The 19044-nt window shown below is 37.3% G+C and overlaps 1 protein-coding gene across 2 annotated transcripts in view; it reads right to left on the minus strand.

Moving 5' to 3' along the window:
- Positions 1-185: 185 nt before the first annotated feature.
- LOC138323540 (katanin-interacting protein-like) overlaps positions 186-19044 on the minus strand; it is a 45126-nt gene continuing 26267 nt past the window's right edge. For both annotated transcript variants that reach the window (XM_069268210.1, XM_069268209.1), the window contains 19 exons: positions 17183-17368; positions 16627-16676; positions 16154-16303; positions 15592-15703; positions 15028-15172; positions 11632-11829; positions 11208-11345; positions 9496-9636; positions 8650-8773; positions 7469-7646; positions 6843-7008; positions 6270-6445; positions 5884-5939; positions 5419-5529; positions 5004-5143; positions 4333-4434; positions 3738-3898; positions 3133-3236; positions 186-2938 (listed from right to left, as the gene is read on the minus strand). In XM_069268210.1, the coding sequence (XP_069124311.1) occupies positions 2889-2938; positions 3133-3236; positions 3738-3898; positions 4333-4434; positions 5004-5143; positions 5419-5529; positions 5884-5939; positions 6270-6445; positions 6843-7008; positions 7469-7646; positions 8650-8773; positions 9496-9636; positions 11208-11345; positions 11632-11829; positions 15028-15172; positions 15592-15703; positions 16154-16303; positions 16627-16676; positions 17183-17368 (2488 nt within the window). In that variant the 3' untranslated portion in view covers positions 186-2888. The remainder of the gene's footprint in view (positions 2939-3132; positions 3237-3737; positions 3899-4332; positions 4435-5003; positions 5144-5418; positions 5530-5883; positions 5940-6269; positions 6446-6842; positions 7009-7468; positions 7647-8649; positions 8774-9495; positions 9637-11207; positions 11346-11631; positions 11830-15027; positions 15173-15591; positions 15704-16153; positions 16304-16626; positions 16677-17182; positions 17369-19044) is intronic.

Consider the following 19044-nt stretch of genomic DNA (forward strand, 5'->3'; position numbering starts at 1 on the left):
ATCCCTCTTGGATATCTTGTTCAATTTCTCAACCACCCTACCAGGCACTTTTTGGGTCAAATACGTACAGTAGTGAACAAAAATATGCATTCCATATTATATTCCAAGTCTGGAGAGAGAAGTTTGTATAGCGATGAGGTATGAGCGCAGAGAAACATTGGGCAAAGATAACAATAACAGACATATTGTATAACATTATTCATTTATTGTTTAATAACTGGAAGTTCCTTTGCACCAAAGCATCAGATCTTTGATTATGTAACAAACACCAGATATCAGAGTAATTGACAGTAAGGTTTTACTAGGTGACAGTAATACCTGTAACCTAGTAATTGTTTCCTAAGTAGATAACAAATTCAGATTTGACTACCGTAAATAATCTTAGACATTTTACACTGCAATATGGTTATGCTAATTGTATTTGTTGCATGTTGTAAGCACAGCAATTAACACATATTTTGCTGCAAAAATTATTTTACACAAGTTAGCTAACTGCCAACTGCTAATTGTATTTGTTGCATGTTGTAAGCACAGCAATTAACACATATTTTGCTGCAAAAATTATTTTACACAAGTTGCAGGTAAATACAGGTAAGTCAATGAGATAACAATGCACTTTAATCTAGTACATAATATTACATTTAGATCAGTATGTCTTTTTGGATACCATGTAGTATCATGTACATATATGTATATAGCAGAATGAAATTAATTTGGGATTTGAATTTTTTGACTTTATACTCGCTAGTACCCAAACTTTTCTAAATAAATTCTACTTAAAGCTTTTAACTTAACTATCTAACAAAAATTAACAATGGAGATCAGACACTTTTTAATGGTGTCAAACAGCAACTTTTGGGAGAGCTATATTTTCATTATGACATGCACGTTTTGACAACAAGATCATAGAACTTTATGTAAAAATATTTTATGAATTATTTCCGGGCTCATATGCTTTTTTATCCATTGTTTAGAGCCTAGTATTTCTGATATGTATAGCACAAAATGGATATCTGAAACCAGTGTAACGTGGAATGTATATATAATCAACAACCCGTCAAACAATAGCTTACACGTACCAACACTATACAGCACTAATTATCACGAAAGTCTGTAAAAGAAACAATAATTAAGGGGTGGTTTATAACTTATTGAATCAATAAAACAAGATAAAATGCTGATTTTGTAGAACGGCATACCATCACAAAAATATTATAACTAATGATTAACAATATTGTGACATGATTAAAATATATACATCAAACAAAGAGTGAAATACTAGGGATGTGGTTTTGACCAGACATTATAATACATTTAATTCTGATTCTTGGAAAGAAATGTTTTATCTAGTATAAACTCTTTGTTATAGATAGTCAAAATCTGTCATTTTTTAATCATTCATAACTTACATTTAAAACTATTCTACTTGTTAAAGTACCATATACAACTCCTCTCAAGTTACACAGATAAGAATCAATTACAATCCATTCTTCCAGCGCCTCTATGTTACAACTCACAATAACTCACATTCAACTCCTCGTGAGCCACAATGTTACAACTTGCAATAATTCATAACCCACTCCTCAAGGGTCTAAATGTTTCAAATCTCAATAACTCACAACTCACCCTTCCAGAGCCTCAATGTTACAACTCATAATAACTTGCAATCATTTTCATTTAGAGCCATTGCATAATAATGAAAAGTCAATCAATTCAAACATTTAATTCTTGTAAAAGTTTCTCTTAATCAACATTCAGTTTTAGCAGAAGGACTAAAAGTAAAAATGGAGCTAACTTACATTCATACATACAAGTTTGAAAGCATTTTTTCGCCATAAATAATAACTCATTTTACCTGAGTCAGTACACATAAACACTTTACATTTAGTGAGCAATAAATAAGTGATAATAAACAATCTCTCAAAAATATCACAGAACCAAGATGACAGAGACGTGTGTAAACATGGACGGAGGTCAACATTCCTAACTTCAGTGTTAACTGTGAGGATTTAATTGTGTATATAACTAATAAACTACATATAATGTTAAGTATTACAGATTGATATAATAAACTTCTACATCACCATCATGGCAAGTAAATACGGAGGAAGTAATTCTGCCTGAAATATCTTCACAAATAAATGTTTAAAACAGGGTCAGAAACTGGCTGAAATAAAATCATTTGTCGTTGTTTCGACTCCAGGCAAGGATATTGGACGTATTAAAGTTTATCACAAGAATACTTAAGTAATGGACAACAATAGAACAGAGAGCACCATCCACTGGAATACATAACAGAGGATTACTTTTGCGAGTAAATATTTTCACGAAATTGCCTTAATTAGAGAAAGTGAAGTTTTCACTTATTAGAATTTATAATACAGGCATTTCTTATTTTTTGTAAGTTTAAATCTTTGGGACATCATCCCGCAAAAAATTGTGTAAATATTATCCACACAAAAATTACCAACTGTATGATATCAACAACGAGCAGCATCACTTGCATTTATACTCGTTCATATCACAAACAGCCAGACAGATATCAGTTTTCCGTACAGTTGGTCCCTTATATCGGGGCCCAAAGGTACTTTAACTGTCTGCTTAGTTGAGTCCTTCACAGGTACCACTATCTGGCCCTTTTAATAAACAGTATAAAGGGTCCTGATTATGGACCCTTATGTGGTCTTTTTGTGGGACCTTTAGATGGCATCTTATTGTAGCCATTTTTGTGAGAACTTCATCTGCTATGGTAACAGGTCATTCTCTCCTTCAAAAGACTAGCCTATGATAAGCGTTGTCTCTTTCCATGTCCAGAAAATATCTGCTTTATAAACAAGATATTTTATCCCTTCAAGGCTGGCCTTTCTCCCTCCTAAGTTAGCCTATCATCAGCGTCTCTTCTTGCCCTGTCCAGCCACACTGGTTTTTGGTCTCAACTCTGAAACAGTTAAACACCACACATATTAAGAATATTAAGGGGTAAAGTTTTGATGATTACCACCATAACCTACTGAGTCTTTTGTACAACAATATTACCAAAATATACCAAAGGATGCAATAAGTTAACTACATATTTTGTCTGAGTATGGCCAGTACATCAAATATTATACCCAGGGCAAACATTATGCTCACCTTGATTGACAGGTTTGCCTGCCTGAGCTTTCTTAGGATCATTATAATGACTGACCACCATCTTGTCATTGGTCAGTTGTATATCCTGGTCCACTGCTTGGTTACTGTAACAAGATTTTATAAATTCATTTTAAACATTAATTAAAGGATTAACTTGAATAGATTTTGTTTTTATATTATGGGGAAGTAACAAAAAAAATCAACATTTACTTTAAAGAAACTGTGAATTAATCCTTAAAATTCTATCTAAACCTGCGAAATTCCAAATTTCTTGAGGGACTATTTAATTTGTTTTCTATAAAATCATTGTGCCATTGTTTCAGCCATTCAGAGACAGCATTACAAACAACATTATAAATTGTTACATTATGAGATAATAACATAAATTTTTAAGCCAATGAAAATGCATGTTACAAGCAAGATTGAATTATAATATATTAACCAACTGGATTGTCCTTACTTTAATGAAGGAAAAGTTTATCAACGTTGTAATTAACTCATTTACCCCTGATATTACATAATGGACTGGTCTAGTCTTTGATTTAGAAGAGCCTATATGTGTTTTTAGGGGTGAATGAGTTAATTCCATGACAATAACTTGTTACCTAATGATGGTGTGTTTTTCCCGTTGTAGGATTTCCTTATTCTGTGTGAACACGATGGTGTGATGTCTTTGGGGTCCTTCCATATTTGGCAGAATTCCTCGGGCAGCTGTTGTGACCATGTGTAACATGCCATTATACACCAGAAGGTCGTCCACCAATAACTGTTCATAAAATTTAACCATTTTTATTTAGAAGATGAAGATTTTTGAAACAGTATCAATACTTATACTTTGAAGGAATGCTTTACTTTCTTTGATCTCTTGTTCACAGACTTCATCTGTGTAATATTTTTGCATATATCACTAGTGTTATATAACATGGAGTGATTTTTGTTTACTGTGCCGGGCAGGAAATCAAGTATGACATGACGGAAACAATAATGTGACTTCAGGGAAAATGATGTTATGTCAGAATTTGTGAATGGCTGCATCAGCTGCATTTTTGCAGCAATCAATTTTTGGTGTTGGATTTTTTTATGAAAAGTAGGTCGTTGTGGTTGTAGTAAACAGTATCTGAAATTTTGAGAATCTTGAGGCATTTTAAGGTTTTAACCTTTCCTAACAAAACCTCACTATATCTACTATGATTAACTTACCGCTAGGTCTTTAGCACCTCTCTGTGGAGTCTTGCTGTAGTTCCAGATCTTTATCATAGATACTGTGGTTGGCTGGTCAAATATCACATACACTCTATTTACCTAAAAAAAAAAGATTTTGGGGATTTATCCAAGATGAACAAAGGGAAACAACTCTATCATTGACTAAGGGAGATAACTCTACAGTTATACATTGTTATCTGAAGGGAGTTGATGCTATAGTAATATACTTTGTATATGTCTACCACAAGTATTACTGTGACTAAATATAGTTAACTCAAAATTACAATGAGATCACCTGACACTGATAAAAGAGAAACACTCTTAACAGTTACACACAGATGAAGGGAGATAATTCATGATCAGCAGGTTTATGAATAAAGGGAGATAACTCATCAGTTAAGCACCGATAAATAGAGGTAACTCAATAGCTTAAAGATAAAGGGAACTTAACAGTGACCCAAAGGGGGATAACTCTACAAACAAATAAAAAGACTATAACTCAACAGTTACACAAATAAAGGGAGATAATACTCTCTGTTCACTTATAAACACATTATATAGATAAGTACAAAAGCAGACAATATAAGATCTTTGTTACATCATCTTGTTTCTATCAATACTGTCTGAGTAATGTATGAAGAAGGTTGTAGTGATTAAGCTACACTTACCATGGATGGCAGTACTGGAGCTAGCCACATGTGGCTGCCATCAGTTGTATCATGGACGCCATCAATAAGTTTGTCTGGTGTTCTCGCATCGTTAGTTTTGTCATTGAGCACATTCACACTGTCAGGATAAGCAGAAATGTCTGAAACATTGAGAAAAAAACCCAGACATTAGGCAAATGGAATTGACAATGAAAATTTTATATAGCTTACAGAAATATCAGTTTACTATTATTGAAACCTTGAAACTGGATATAGTCATAGTATACAAAATAAGTATTATTGAAACATGGGATTGTGTCTCTGAAATCCAAATTATCAGAACAGTTTAATCACAGATAGAGTAGGATTTTAACATAGAAACTGGTCCTATTTATCAGGATTTTTGACTGTAAACCATTATTTCAAATTGACTTACTTGTCTCAGTGAGCTGGATCTGGTTTAATGCGGCGTCATAAAACTCTATACCATTTAGTCCAATGTAGTAGGGGTCACCCCAAGTGGACATCAACTGTAACTGGTATATAACTGATATACGAGTCAAGGTGTGTAATAGAAGTCTTTCATTTATGGATAAGAAGGATACAGATATTCTACGAGTCGCATCATGTAGTAATACCTGAGGCTTGTCAATTAAAATGTGTAATATCTGTGTGAAGAAAATTTACAAAAGAACAATGTAATATCTTTTGTTCGAAAAACCCAATAAAGAATAGACAGGATTTTAATCAATAAACATTAACTAATCACTGAACAGACAGCCACAAGGCAAATAACATAAATCTGTCCAAATAATATATTAATAATAACATTATCCAATGTATTCCCTTTTTGTTCATAAACTGAATGAAAGAGTTGAAAATCAAGATGAAGAAAGGATACATCCACATGGCATCTGTACAGCTTCGTATTCCGAGTCATCCTCACTGACAGACGACCTACAACACCAGGAACAATAATACAAACTCACCTTAGCAGAATTTTATCTCAATATACAAGCAGTGCAAGTTATGTTTCACTTCATCCAAACAAGTTCCCAAATCAGTTTGAATTACTTTTATAAAGGATCTCATAGAAATCTCTCTAAAGAACAAACTTATTTTGCAATGCTTTCTAGCCATACAAATTTTTTTTTAAATTTTTTTAATAGTTTTTATTTATAGATCAATTTTGTCAGCCCAGGAGGGAGCACATTACTAGGGTAGTGCCCTTGGATGACTTGACAAGTCCAAGCATGTCTTCAGACCATAAAGTTGTAGGAAACTCACCGTGGTCCCCCATAACCTCCCTTGGGCTGACTGGGTACTGGTGCTGGCTTCTCCTGAGGAGCAAAACTGATCTCTTGGGCAAAGTCAAAGTGACACACCCCTGGTCCCTTGCGTATGAGGTAGCCCTCCCTTGGGGATATCTTCTTACCATCTATTGTTACATGGACAGTCTTAGCCTGAAAACCAAAGTGAGGGATGGATATACTGTAAAACCTGTTTAAACAATCACCTCTGAATACAGATAACCTACTTAATAATACCACTTTCTTAGGGCCCCAATGGAGGAATTTCAATACAATATGACCACTTTATATAAAAGACCATTTTTCTTTGTTCCTTGGGTGGTCTTTAAAGACAGGTTAGACTGTACAACATGACAATTCAGCAAATTAAAAAATCAAACCTTGAACCTGCTTGTATATATATACATGTAGGTAACTAAACATGTATGTAATAGAACCTGTATGTAGTAGAATCTGTGTGAAACAAAACCTGTATGTAATCTGTATGTAGCAGAACCTGAATGTAACAGAACCTGTGTATAAGAGAACCTGTGCATCCTGACATACTGACCCCACGGTAGGTATCCTCTGGACTCTTGTTGTAGTTCCACACCCTCAGTCCAGCTACTAACACGGTCTGACCAAAGTCTATTGATAAGGTGTGGTTGTTCCCGTCAGTAAATGGCACCAGCCACATGTGTTCGTCAGACATGGTAACATTTATACCATCAATAACCCTGTAATGACATGTGTCAAAGATTAGTATCACAGACTTACACAACAAATATGGTTACAATGATACCATCAGTAATACTACTATGACATGTGTCAAATACTGTGATCACAAACAATAACATATGACATATTTATATTAGTACTGTCTATAATCCAACAACAACCCAACATGATACTGGTATAACAAGTAATGACATACAACAAAGTTATATTGGTAAAGTTATAACCCTAAAACAACACAACATAATATTGTATTACAATTAATGACATACATCACAGTTATATTGGTAAATTTATGACCCTATAACAACACAACATGTCAAATTCTGGTATCACTAATTATTATATAGGAAACTCCAATCATATGGTACATAGTGAAACTTTTTCAACTTGTTTTCTAAGACAAGTACTGTGATTAATAATAATTTTACTTCATGTAATTAAATTCTATAAAAGTCTTACTTGTCCAATGTGCGGTCATCCCTTTCGTGACCTGGAAGTGAATGTAGGTCCATTGGAATGGCAGTGAGCATGCTCAGCTTGATAGGAAGTGCTTCCCCGTCTTTCCCCACCACTTCCAGACTGGTAAGTCCCATGTAGTGCAGGTCTCCCCAAGTCTCTGTGAAATTCAGCTCCAAACCTGCACAAAATTTTTCAGTTAAGATAAAACGTTGTTTATTTTCTGTTTGCAATTAAACACTGATGCAAAACGTGTCAAGCTTTAGTGCAATAGAATTTAATGACACTCCAAATAAAAAATTGCTGTAAAAAAAGTCAGACATAAAAACATGAAATTAAGCAACACAGAAATAACTAACACTCATAAAACTGAGGTATGAAGTTGTGGTAGAAATTTTTGTGCTCAATGTTTCATTCTTACACAACCATGAATACTCACATCTTCCCCTGAACACAATAACCTTGCCCTCCCCAGTAATACTCACATCTCCCCCTGAACACAATAACCTTGCCCTCCCCAGTAATACTCACATCTTCCCCTGAACACAATAACCTTGCCCTCCCCAGTAATACTCACATCTTCCCCTGAACACAATAACCTTGCCCTCCCCAGTAATACTCACATCTCCTCCTGAACACAATACATCTCCCCCTAACACAATAACCTTGCCCTCCCCAGTAATACTCACATCTCCTCCTGAACACAGTAAGGTTGCCCTCCCCAGTAATACTCACATCTCCCCCTGAACACAATACATCTCCCCCTGAACACAGTAAGGTCGCCCTCCCCGGTAATACTCACATCTCCCCCTGAACACAGTAAGGTTGCTCTTCCCGGTAATACTCGCATCTCCCCTTGAACACAATAAGGTTGCCCTCCCCGGTAATACTCGCATCTCCCCCTGAACACAGTAATGGTATACTGCATCTCCCCTAACACATAAGGTAATACTCACATCTCCCCCTGAACACAGTAAGGTTGCTCTTCCCGGTAATACTCGCATCTCCCTTGAACACAATAAGGTCGCCCTCCCCGGTAATACTCGCATCTCCCCTTGAACACAATAAGGTTGCCCTCCCCGGTAATACTCGCATCTCCCCCTGAACACAGTAAGGTTGCTCTCCCGGTAATACTCACATCTCCCCCTGAACACAGTAAGGTCGCCCTCCCCTGTAATACTCACATCTCCCCCTGAACACAATAAGGTCGCCCTCCCCTGTAATACTAGTGGCAGGTCGTGGCAGTGAGGCAGCTTCCTTCTTAGCCTTTGTCTTTACATTACCACAGGCTCTGGTGAACGGACGGTTCTACAATACAAATTACACAGAATATCAGTTATACTCTGGTGAACGGACGGTTTTACAATACAAAGTACACAGAATATCAGTTATACTCTGGTGAACGGACAGTTCTACAATACAAAGTACACAGAATATCAGTTATACTCTGGTGAACGGACATTTCTACAATACAAATTACACAGAATATCAGTTATACTCTGGTGAACGGACGGTTCTACAATACAAAGTACACAGAATATCAGTTATACTCTGGTGAACGGACGGTTCTACAATACAAAGTACACAGAATATCAGTTATACTCTGGTGAATGGACGGTTCTACAATACAAATTACACAGAATATCAGTTATACAAAGAACAACAAAATCCAGTAATTTAAATAATAGTCACTTTCCTATAGATATACCCCAACAAACCCGTTGAGGATACTGTGAACTCTTCTTATTCAATTATCAGAAAAGTTCATTATGAAATTTCAGGGGTGATGGGCAAATTAACAGCTCTACACTTTCAAGTGATGATTTTGGTTAATTGATCCATAAAATGTAACTGTCATTCCAAAATAACCAATGAAATTTTGGGTGTAAGATATGAAAGATTTAAGCAATACATTGAATTTGATATTGTTTATTTCTTTGAAGTACGTTGCCGCTATCTAATGAGAACAAACAATATTTGACGTTGTTTACTTCTAAGATGTGACCGCTCTACACTGAGAACAAACTTACATCATCGCCCTCATCATCTGTATCAGGACGCTCAAACGCAACATCATAGAGTTCATCGTCACTAAACATATCGCCCTCATAGGCGTCGTCATTCTTAGATATGGCCTCCAAAGTATTCTCATCCATGGTAAACAGGAACGTCTGTAACATGTAAAACAGGCTAAATAAAGGAGGGTTACAAATAGATCTGAAGAACTTCACTTCATCCTACAGTATTGATTATTTTTATAAAGATCAAATATTGGAGATCAATGTATCAAGAAACCGAACAAAATTACAAATATTTCATAAGCCCTAGGTATAAAGATCTTTGTCCCCCTCTTCTATAGCCCCAGTAATTAATCCCCTATCGGTAAAACTGGAGGGGACTATAGTGTTAGTCTCCCCTCTTCTATAGCCCCAGTAATTAGTCCCCTATCAGTAAAACTGGAGGGGACTATAGTGTTAGTCTCTGTGTCCCCCTCTTCTATAGCCCCAGTAATTAGTCCCCTATCGATAAAACTGGAGGGGACTATAGTGTTAGTCTCTGTGTCCCCCTCTATAGTCCCCCTTTCTATAGCCCCAGTAATTAGTCCCCTATCAGTAAAACTGGAGGGGACTATAGTGTTAGTCTCTGTGTCCCCCTCTTCTATAGCCCCAGTAATTAGTCCCCTATCGGTAAAACTGGATGGGACTATAGTGTTAGTCTCTGTGTCCCCCTCTTCTATGGCCCAAGTAATTAATCCCCTATTGGTAAAAACTGGAGAGGACTATAGTAGTCTTCTCCCCTCTTCTATAGCCCCAGTAATTAGTCCCCTATCAGTAAAACTGGAGAGGACTATAGTGTTAGTCTCTGTGTCCCCCTCTTCTATAGGCCCCAGTAATTAGTCCCCTATCAGTAAAAACTGGAGGGGACTAATAGTGTTAGTCCTCTGTGTCCCCCTCTTCTATAGCCCCAGTAATTAGTCCCCTATCGATAAAACTGGAGGGGACTATAGTGTTTAGTCTCTGAGTCCCCCTCTTCTAAAATAGCCCCAGTAAATTAGTCCCCTATCGGTAAAACTGGATGGACTATAGTGTTAGTCTCTGTGTCCCCCTCTTCTATGGCCCAAGTAATTAATCCCCTATTGGTAAAACTGGAGAGGGACTATAGTGTTAGTCTCTGTGTCCCCCTCTTCTATAGCCCCAGTAATTAGTCCCCTATCGGTAAAACTGGAGGGGACTATAGTGTTAGTCTCTGTGTCCCCCTCTTCTATAGCCCCAGTAATTAGTCCCCTATCTGTAAAACTGGATGGGACTATAGTGTTAGTCTCTGTGTCCCCCTCTTCTATAGCCCCAGTAATTAGTCCCCTATCGGTAAAACAGGAGGGAAATATAGTGTTAGTCTCTGTGTCCCCCTCTTCTATAGCCCCAGTAATTAGTCCTGTATTGGTAAAACTGGAGGGGACTATAATGTTAGTCTCTGTCTGTCTGTGTCCTGATGCTGGGTTTTCAGATGATAACTTCAGAACGGATTGCTGGATTTTGATGAAATTTCATACAATGGTAGTTTAATACATAGCACAGCTTAGAATTGAATTTGGGGTCAACAGGTCAATTAAAATGGTCAATGTTACTAAAAATAAAGTTATGTCAATGCATCCCTTCCCCTTCTAAAACGTATACCGGGTGGTATAGCTTCTATAACCCAAGTATACTGGAATCTATGTCTCCTCCATAGCCCCATTACTTACGTCGCCGAAGGCTTCTGTGCCTCCCTCAATCCCTCCACAAGCCCTGGCTATTTCACCCTTGAATATTGGGACATTGTCCAGTGTGATGACTGCATCTTTCACGCCCCGATAGGAATGAATCCTTGACTTGTTATAATTCTTCAAAATAAATGAAGATAAGAAGAGTAAGCGTTATTTGACAAGACTTTCCAGGAATTTAAAATCATGCAGAGGACTTTTCGTAGATCCGAGACCAACACACACACATTTATTTGAATAAAACTCTTTTATATATACCGGGTAGACATAACTAACACTCTGAATAAACAATTATTTTATTTTATTTATCTGCAGAAGAAAGCATTTTTCTTTGAATAAATGAACTATATAATCTCTGTATTGTTACTGAATATCGTAGAAAATGTTAATTTTGATAAGTACATACCCATATCCTCATTAATGCTACTTTACAAGGTTTTTCAAATGTCAGATACACCATGTGTTTGGCTGTACGACTAAACGGGGCCAGCCACATATGTACGTCGTCCCGCGTACGATTCACGCCGTCTATCAGATTACTGACGACTCGAGGATCTTTGTTGTATTCTGGTAAAATATTGATATCCAGAGGGTTGGCTGTAATCTGGTGAAGAGAATGAAGAATTATCATACATCAAATATTATAGAGAATATGGGTAAACAAGAGGCCCAGAGGGCCTGTATCGCTCACCTGGTTTGTAATGCCAAGTAATGTTCTGAATACAGGTTCATTGTTTCTTTCTGAAGGAATTTTAATATTAACCTCTAAATCCCCTATTGGGCCCCACCCCTCCTGCGCCCAGGGGGTCAAAGCCAAAATTTATTAAAGTTCTGTTCCCCTTCCCCCACGGGTGTTTATGGCCAAATTTGGTCACAATCCAAGCAAAACGCTAGGACAAGTAGCGATTTATAGGATTTACCTCTATTTCCCCTATTGGGCCCCACCCGTCCTGCCCCCAGGGGGCCAGAGCCAAAATTTATACAAGTTCTGTTCCCCTTCCAAAAGGGTTTTTGTGGCCAAATTTGGTTACATTCCATGCAGAACTCTGTGACTAGTAGCGATTTAAAGGATTTACCTCTATTGGGCCCCACCTCTCCTGCCCCCAGGGTGTCAGAGGCAAAATTTATATAAGTTCTGTTCCCCTTTCCCCAAGGATGTTTGTGGCCAAATTTGGTTACAATCCATGCAGAACTCTATGACTAGTAGCGATTTAAAGGGTTAACCTCTATTTCCCCTATTGGGCCCCACTCCTCCTGCCCCCGGGGGATCAGAGCCAAAATTTATACAAGTTCTGTTCCCCTTCCCCATGGACGGTTGTGGCCAAATTTGGTTACAATCCATGCAGAACTCTAGGACAAGTAGCGATTTATACAATTTGCCTCTATTTCCCCTATTGGGCCCCCCTCCTCCTGCCCCCGGGGGATCAGAGCCAAAATTTATACAAGTTCTGTTCCCCTTCCCCTAAGGGTGTTTATGGCCAAATTTGGTTACATTCCATTCAGAACTCTAGGACTAGTAGCGATTTAAAGGATTTACCTCTATTTCCTCTATTGGGCCCGGGGGGTCAGAGCCAAAATTTATACAAGTTCTGTTCCCCCTCCCCCAAGGATGTTTGTGGCCAAATTTGGTTACAATCCATGCAGAACTCTATGACTAGTAGCGATTTAAAGGAAATGTTAACGGACAGACGGACGACGGACGACGGACGCCGCGCCATGACATGAGCTCACCGGCCCTTCGGGCCAGGTGAGCTAAAAATCACAAATTTATATACAATGTATACATGTACATCAAATTGAAAATGAAAAAATTCATATGATCATACACAAAGTGTACCAAAAAATATTTTTCAATATGACTGAAGTAGTCATTACAGGGAAATGAGAACTTTTCAGTTCTTCAATTTATTTTGTCTATCAGTTTCTTCAATATTTGGGCTTCATCAAGACAAACACTATTTTTGATGTTGTAATTGAGAATCAAAAGCACACAGTGCAACCTTATTTCATAGTGGTACCCTACAATAAGGTATCAAATCTACAAGTTATCTGACCTTAGAAATTATCACTGCCTCTCCTGTATAAGACTACTGACCTTAGAAATGACCACTGGCTCTCCTGTATAAGACTACTGACCTTAGAAATGACCACTGGCTCTCCTGTATAAGACTACTGACCTTAGAAATGACCACTGGCTCTCCTGTATAAGACTACTGACCTTAGAAATGACCACTGGCTCTCCTGTATAAGACTACTGACCTTAGAAATGACCACTGGCTCTCCTGTATAAGACTACTGACCTTAGAAATGACCACTGGCTCTCCTGTATAAGACTACTGACCTTAGAAATGACCACTGGCTCTCCTGTATAAGACTACTGACCTTAGAAATGACCACTGGCTCTCCTGTATAAGACTACTGACCTTAGAAATTATCACTGCCTCTCCTGTAAAAGACTACTGACCTTAGAAATGACCACTGACTCTCCTGTATAAGACTACTGACCTTAGAAATGACCACTGGCTCTCCTGTATAAGACTACTGACCTTAGAAATTATCACTGCCTCTCCTGTATAAGACTACTGACCTTAGAAATGACCACTGACTCTCCTGTATAAGACTACTAACCTTAGAAATGACCACTGGCTCTCCTGCAAAGACTACTGACCTTGGAAATGACCACTGGCTCTCCTGTATAAGACTACTGACCTTAGAAATGACCACTGGCTCTCCTGTATAAGACTACTGACCTTAGAAATGACCACTAGCTTTCCCGTATTAGACTACTGACCTTAGAAATGACCACTGGCTCTCCTGCAAAGACTACTGACCTTAGAAATGACCACTGGCTCTCCTGTATAAGACTACTGACCTTAGAAATGACCACTGACTCTCCTGTATAAGACTACTGACCAAAGAAATGACCACTGGCTCAACTGTATAAGACTGCTGACCATAGAAATTATCACTGGCTCTCCTGTATAAGACTACTGACCTTAGAAATGACCACAAGCTTTCCTGTATAAGACTACTGATCTTAGAAATGACCACTAGCTTTCCTGTAAAAGGCTACTGACCATAGAAATGACCACTGGCTCTCCTGTATAAGACTGCTGACCTTAGAAATGACCACTTGCTTTCTTGTATAAGACTACTGACCTTTAAAATGACCACTTGCTTTCTTGTATAAGACTACTGACCAAAGAAATGACCACTGGCTCTCCTGTATAAGACTGCTGACCTTAGAAATGACCACTGGCTCTCCTGTATAAGACTACTGACCTTAGAAATGACCACTGACTCTCCTGTATAAGACTACTGACCAAAGAAATGACCACTGGCTCAACTGTATAAGACTGCTGACCATAGAAATTATCACTGGCTCTCCTGTATAAGACTACTGACCTTAGAAATGACCACTAGCTTTCCTGTATAAGACTACTGATCTTAGAAATGACCACTAGCTTTCCTGTAAAAGGCTACTGACCATAGAAATGACCACTGGCTCTCCTGTATAAGACTGCTGACCTTAGAAATGACCACTTGCTTTCTTGTATAAGACTACTGACCTTTAAAATGACCACTTGCTTTCTTGTATAAGACTACTGACCTTAGAAATGACAACTAGCTTTCCTGTATAAGACTACTGACCTTTGAAATTACCACTAGCTTTCCTGTATAAAAGTACTGACCTTAGAAATGACCACTTGCTTTCCTGTACTTAGAAATGACCACTTGCTTTCCTGTATAAGACTACTGACCTTAGAAATGACCACTGGCTCTCCTGTATTAAACTACTGACCTTAGAAATGACCACTGGCTCTCCAGTACTTGAGAAGACCTCGATACCGGTCAGACCAACATAGTGGTTATCTCCCCATGTTGACCTGATGTCGATCACCAGATCCTTTCCATATGGTAGCTCAGGAATGATGAAATCTTCATCTCTATTATAGAAAACATGTATCCGTGTTAATGATATACTGTATGTGTAGTTGTTATCATATTTTAACACTTTCTACAAAAGAAATTTTGTTATTGAATATGCTTGCACCAATTGTATTCATACCTTTCATGTAGCAATCACAGGGAAATTGCAAATTCATAGTAGCTTTAACAATTTCAAAATCAAGATTGTGGTAAAATTTGATTGCACCAAATAGGTACATTTAACAGTATCAATTACTGTATTATACTGGAGTTTAGAAAAATCCTGTATATGGAACTGTATCCTTCATCTTTATAGTGTGGTATGTGTCAAAGTGTTTGTATCAGTTACCATGTACTATAGGAACAGATGATAAAACAGACATACGAATCTGATTACAAAATACAAAGAAATTTCAATGAGAGATGTGTGACTTACTCGACAGAAATCTCTTCAGTATTGGCAGTGATCTGTACAGTCTCCCCCTCCTCCTCAGCGATGGTCGGCTGGGGCTTAGCCAGAGGCTTCAGGTACTCGTCCAGGGCATCGTCTGTAAAATACAAATCAAAGTACTGAAAGTACTGAATCCTAAAATCTGTAACAACAAAAAAAGTCCCAATTCAAATTGACTTCAAGTTCCCCAGGCCCTTATTAAAGCAAATATGGTAAAATAAAAAATGTGTGAAATAAAGAGATGAAAAAAGATCTTAAATGCCACATCGAGGTTTTCAGTTCTACACCATTTTAACAGTTAATATGTTATTTATAGCTATATCATGTTTTGGAAAGTTAATAGTTCCATTGGAAAAAGCAGCAACCCAATAGTTGGCCAATGTGTGATTGTTCACGCAATGAAATTCCATTTCATATTCAGTCATATCCTACATTATGTGTTTACTAACACTATTTACAATAAGTTTTATGTGCTTTTTAACATACTGATTGCAATTTGTTGGAAAATATCAAGCATGTGTGTTTTAAATGTTATAGTAAAACCTACCGTCCAGGTCCATGGATATCCTGCCCTTCTGATGCCGGTCAAACATATTCAGAGATCCCCACGATTCTTCAAGGTTCTTCTTTTGAGATTCTCGCCATTTGGCTCGGTTTTGCTGTATCTTCTGCATGGGTGTGTTTTTAGCCTCTCCCTCTGTACAACAAAAATTTTAATTTTCTTCGCTACCACGGTAATGATAATGCTATATTCTAAAAGCTTCATCTTGATTTCCAGACACTACTTTTTTAAATTAAGAAGGTATTATCAAAAGAATAAGGTTTGTTTTGATTACACAGATAAATAAAGATCTAAATGCTTAATCACCATGCAATCTTTATGTACAGAGAATGATATTTATGAACTGAGTAATGAGGGCCCAGTATGTATGAATCACTGGATATCAGGTGCATTATGTGATAAAGACAAATAGACAAGAAAACAAGTCTTACAGATTTCACAAACATGAAGTAACCTACCTTTGATTGGTGGTTTGTCATCATTAAACACTGTCTTAAGCTCTTTTTTCCTAAAAAGTATACCAATATAATAGGTTAAACGAATATAAAATTGTGCCAAATCTGATACATTTTTTTTTCTATTCCCCCCTCCCCCTTAGGTTATGTAGCACTGTAATTTTAAACTATGAAAAAAAAAAAGTTAAAATATCTTACAATGCTAAATATTTTTATATTATAACAACACTAAGAGAACAAACACAGGAGACCATACAGGAACAAAAACCATCCTCTATCATTGAGGCAACAACAATTACAAAAGACAATTCTTAGAATGACTACACTTATATCAGAATTCTGCTGCTGGCATATTCTGTATTGGCATATTACAAAGTTATCTGCCCTTGCAGGTAGGTAACGATTGTGATATCAAGTGTTTGCACTCACAAAATAATGACGAAACAATCAATACCTACCCACAAGGGAGCTAACTCTGTAATATGCAAAGAAGGAATATGAAGAGATCAAACCCAACAAGGGAATGACTTCATGGACACATAAACTAAGAGGTACTTACTCTGGCCACATGGCCATTTCTTCCTCTATGAGCTGGTCAACTGTCTCTTTAGAGTCTGGTTCTGGGGGAGCTTCCATCACGGGCTTAGAATCTGATACTACATGGCTGGCCACAGGGTTCTCAAATGCTCCTGAAACATCTTCTGATTTCAACCATTTTGGAATGTCCTTTTTTCTCTTCTGGTCCCTGCAGATCAAATGATAGACAAATAAATTAATTTATATCATGAACATTTTCAAGAGTTCATAAAAGAAGGATATTCATTATGGAAATTACAGTAAAATTTCAGACTTTTTATTTTACTGCTGGTACCTATGAATAGAAAAGCGGTTATTAAGCTATAAACTTTATTTCCACTACATAAATTGTGAAATAAATTACTCTTGATGACCTGGATGTAAGCATACGAGAGGTCTTAAGAGTGGGAGGAAACCTAAGTACCTAGAGAAACCCAGGTGACTCAGCAAGTGTTGACCCTGTCCTTTTTATGTCCATGCTGCAGAGCAAACCCTACCTGGCTAGGTTGTAGTAAGTAGCTCAATCACCACAACACCTGATCATTCTTATAGTAGAGATACATAATCAGGAGCTTAAAGTAAAAGTTCCAGACTTTTTAATCTTATTGCTCATTACAGAGAATATGGTAACTGTTCTCAAAACTTCTGATCCAATTACAACACAGTTAATCTGAATGTAGAGCTTCTTATAGTAGAGGGGGCTCTCATTACATATGGTGTCATTATAAAAAGGTGTGGTCATTACAGAGAATACGGTATAACAAGGTGTGGTTATAACCAAACTTATTACAGAGAATACTGTATAACAATGTGTGGTCATTACAGAGAATACAGTATGACAAAGTGTGGTCATTACAGAGAATACGGTATGACAAGGTGTGGTCAATACAGAGAATACGGTATAACAATGTGTGGTCATTACAGAGAATACAGTATGACAAAGTGTGGTCATTACAGAGAATACAGTATAACAAGGTGTGGTCATTACAGAGAATACGGTATAACAAGGTGTGGTCATTACAGAGAATACAGTATAACAAGGTGTGGTCATTACAGAGAATACAGTATAACAAGGTGTGGTCATTACAGAGAATACAGTATAACAAGGTGTGGTCATTACAGAGAATACAGTATAACAATGTGTGGTCATTACAGAGAATACAGTATAACAAGGTGTGGTCATTACAGAGAATACAGGTATAAAAACAAAGTGTGGTCATTACAGAGAATACAGTATAACAAGGTGTGGTCATTACAGAGAATACAGTATAACAAGGTATGGTCATTACAGAGAATACGGTATAACAAGGTGTGGTCATTACAGAGAATACAGTATAACAAGGTATGGTCATTACAGAGAATACAGTATAACAAAGTGTGGTCATTACAGAGAATACAGTATAACAAGGTGTGGTCATTACAGAGAATACAGTATAACAAGGTGTGGTCATTACAGAGAATACAGTATAACAAGGTGTGGTCATTACAGAGAATACAGTATAACAAGGTGTGGTCATTACAGAGAATACAGTATAACAAGGTGTGGTCATTACAGAGAATACAGTATAACAAGGTGTGGTCATTACAGAGAATACAGTATAACAAGGTGTGGTCATTACAGAGAATACGGTAAGAATACAGTATAACAAAGTGTGGTCATTACAGAGAATACGGTATAACAAGGTGTGGTCATTACAGAGAATACAGTATAACAAGGTGTGGTCATTACAGAGAATACAGTATAACAAGGTGTGGTCATTACAGAGAATACGGTAAGAATACAGTATAACAAGGTGTGGTCATTACAGAGAATACGGTATAACAAGGTGTGGTCATTACAGAGAA

This window comes from Argopecten irradians, chromosome 5 (genome assembly GCF_041381155.1).
Source record: "Argopecten irradians isolate NY chromosome 5, Ai_NY, whole genome shotgun sequence".
In the NCBI taxonomy this organism is placed as follows: domain Eukaryota; kingdom Metazoa; phylum Mollusca; class Bivalvia; order Pectinida; family Pectinidae; genus Argopecten; species Argopecten irradians.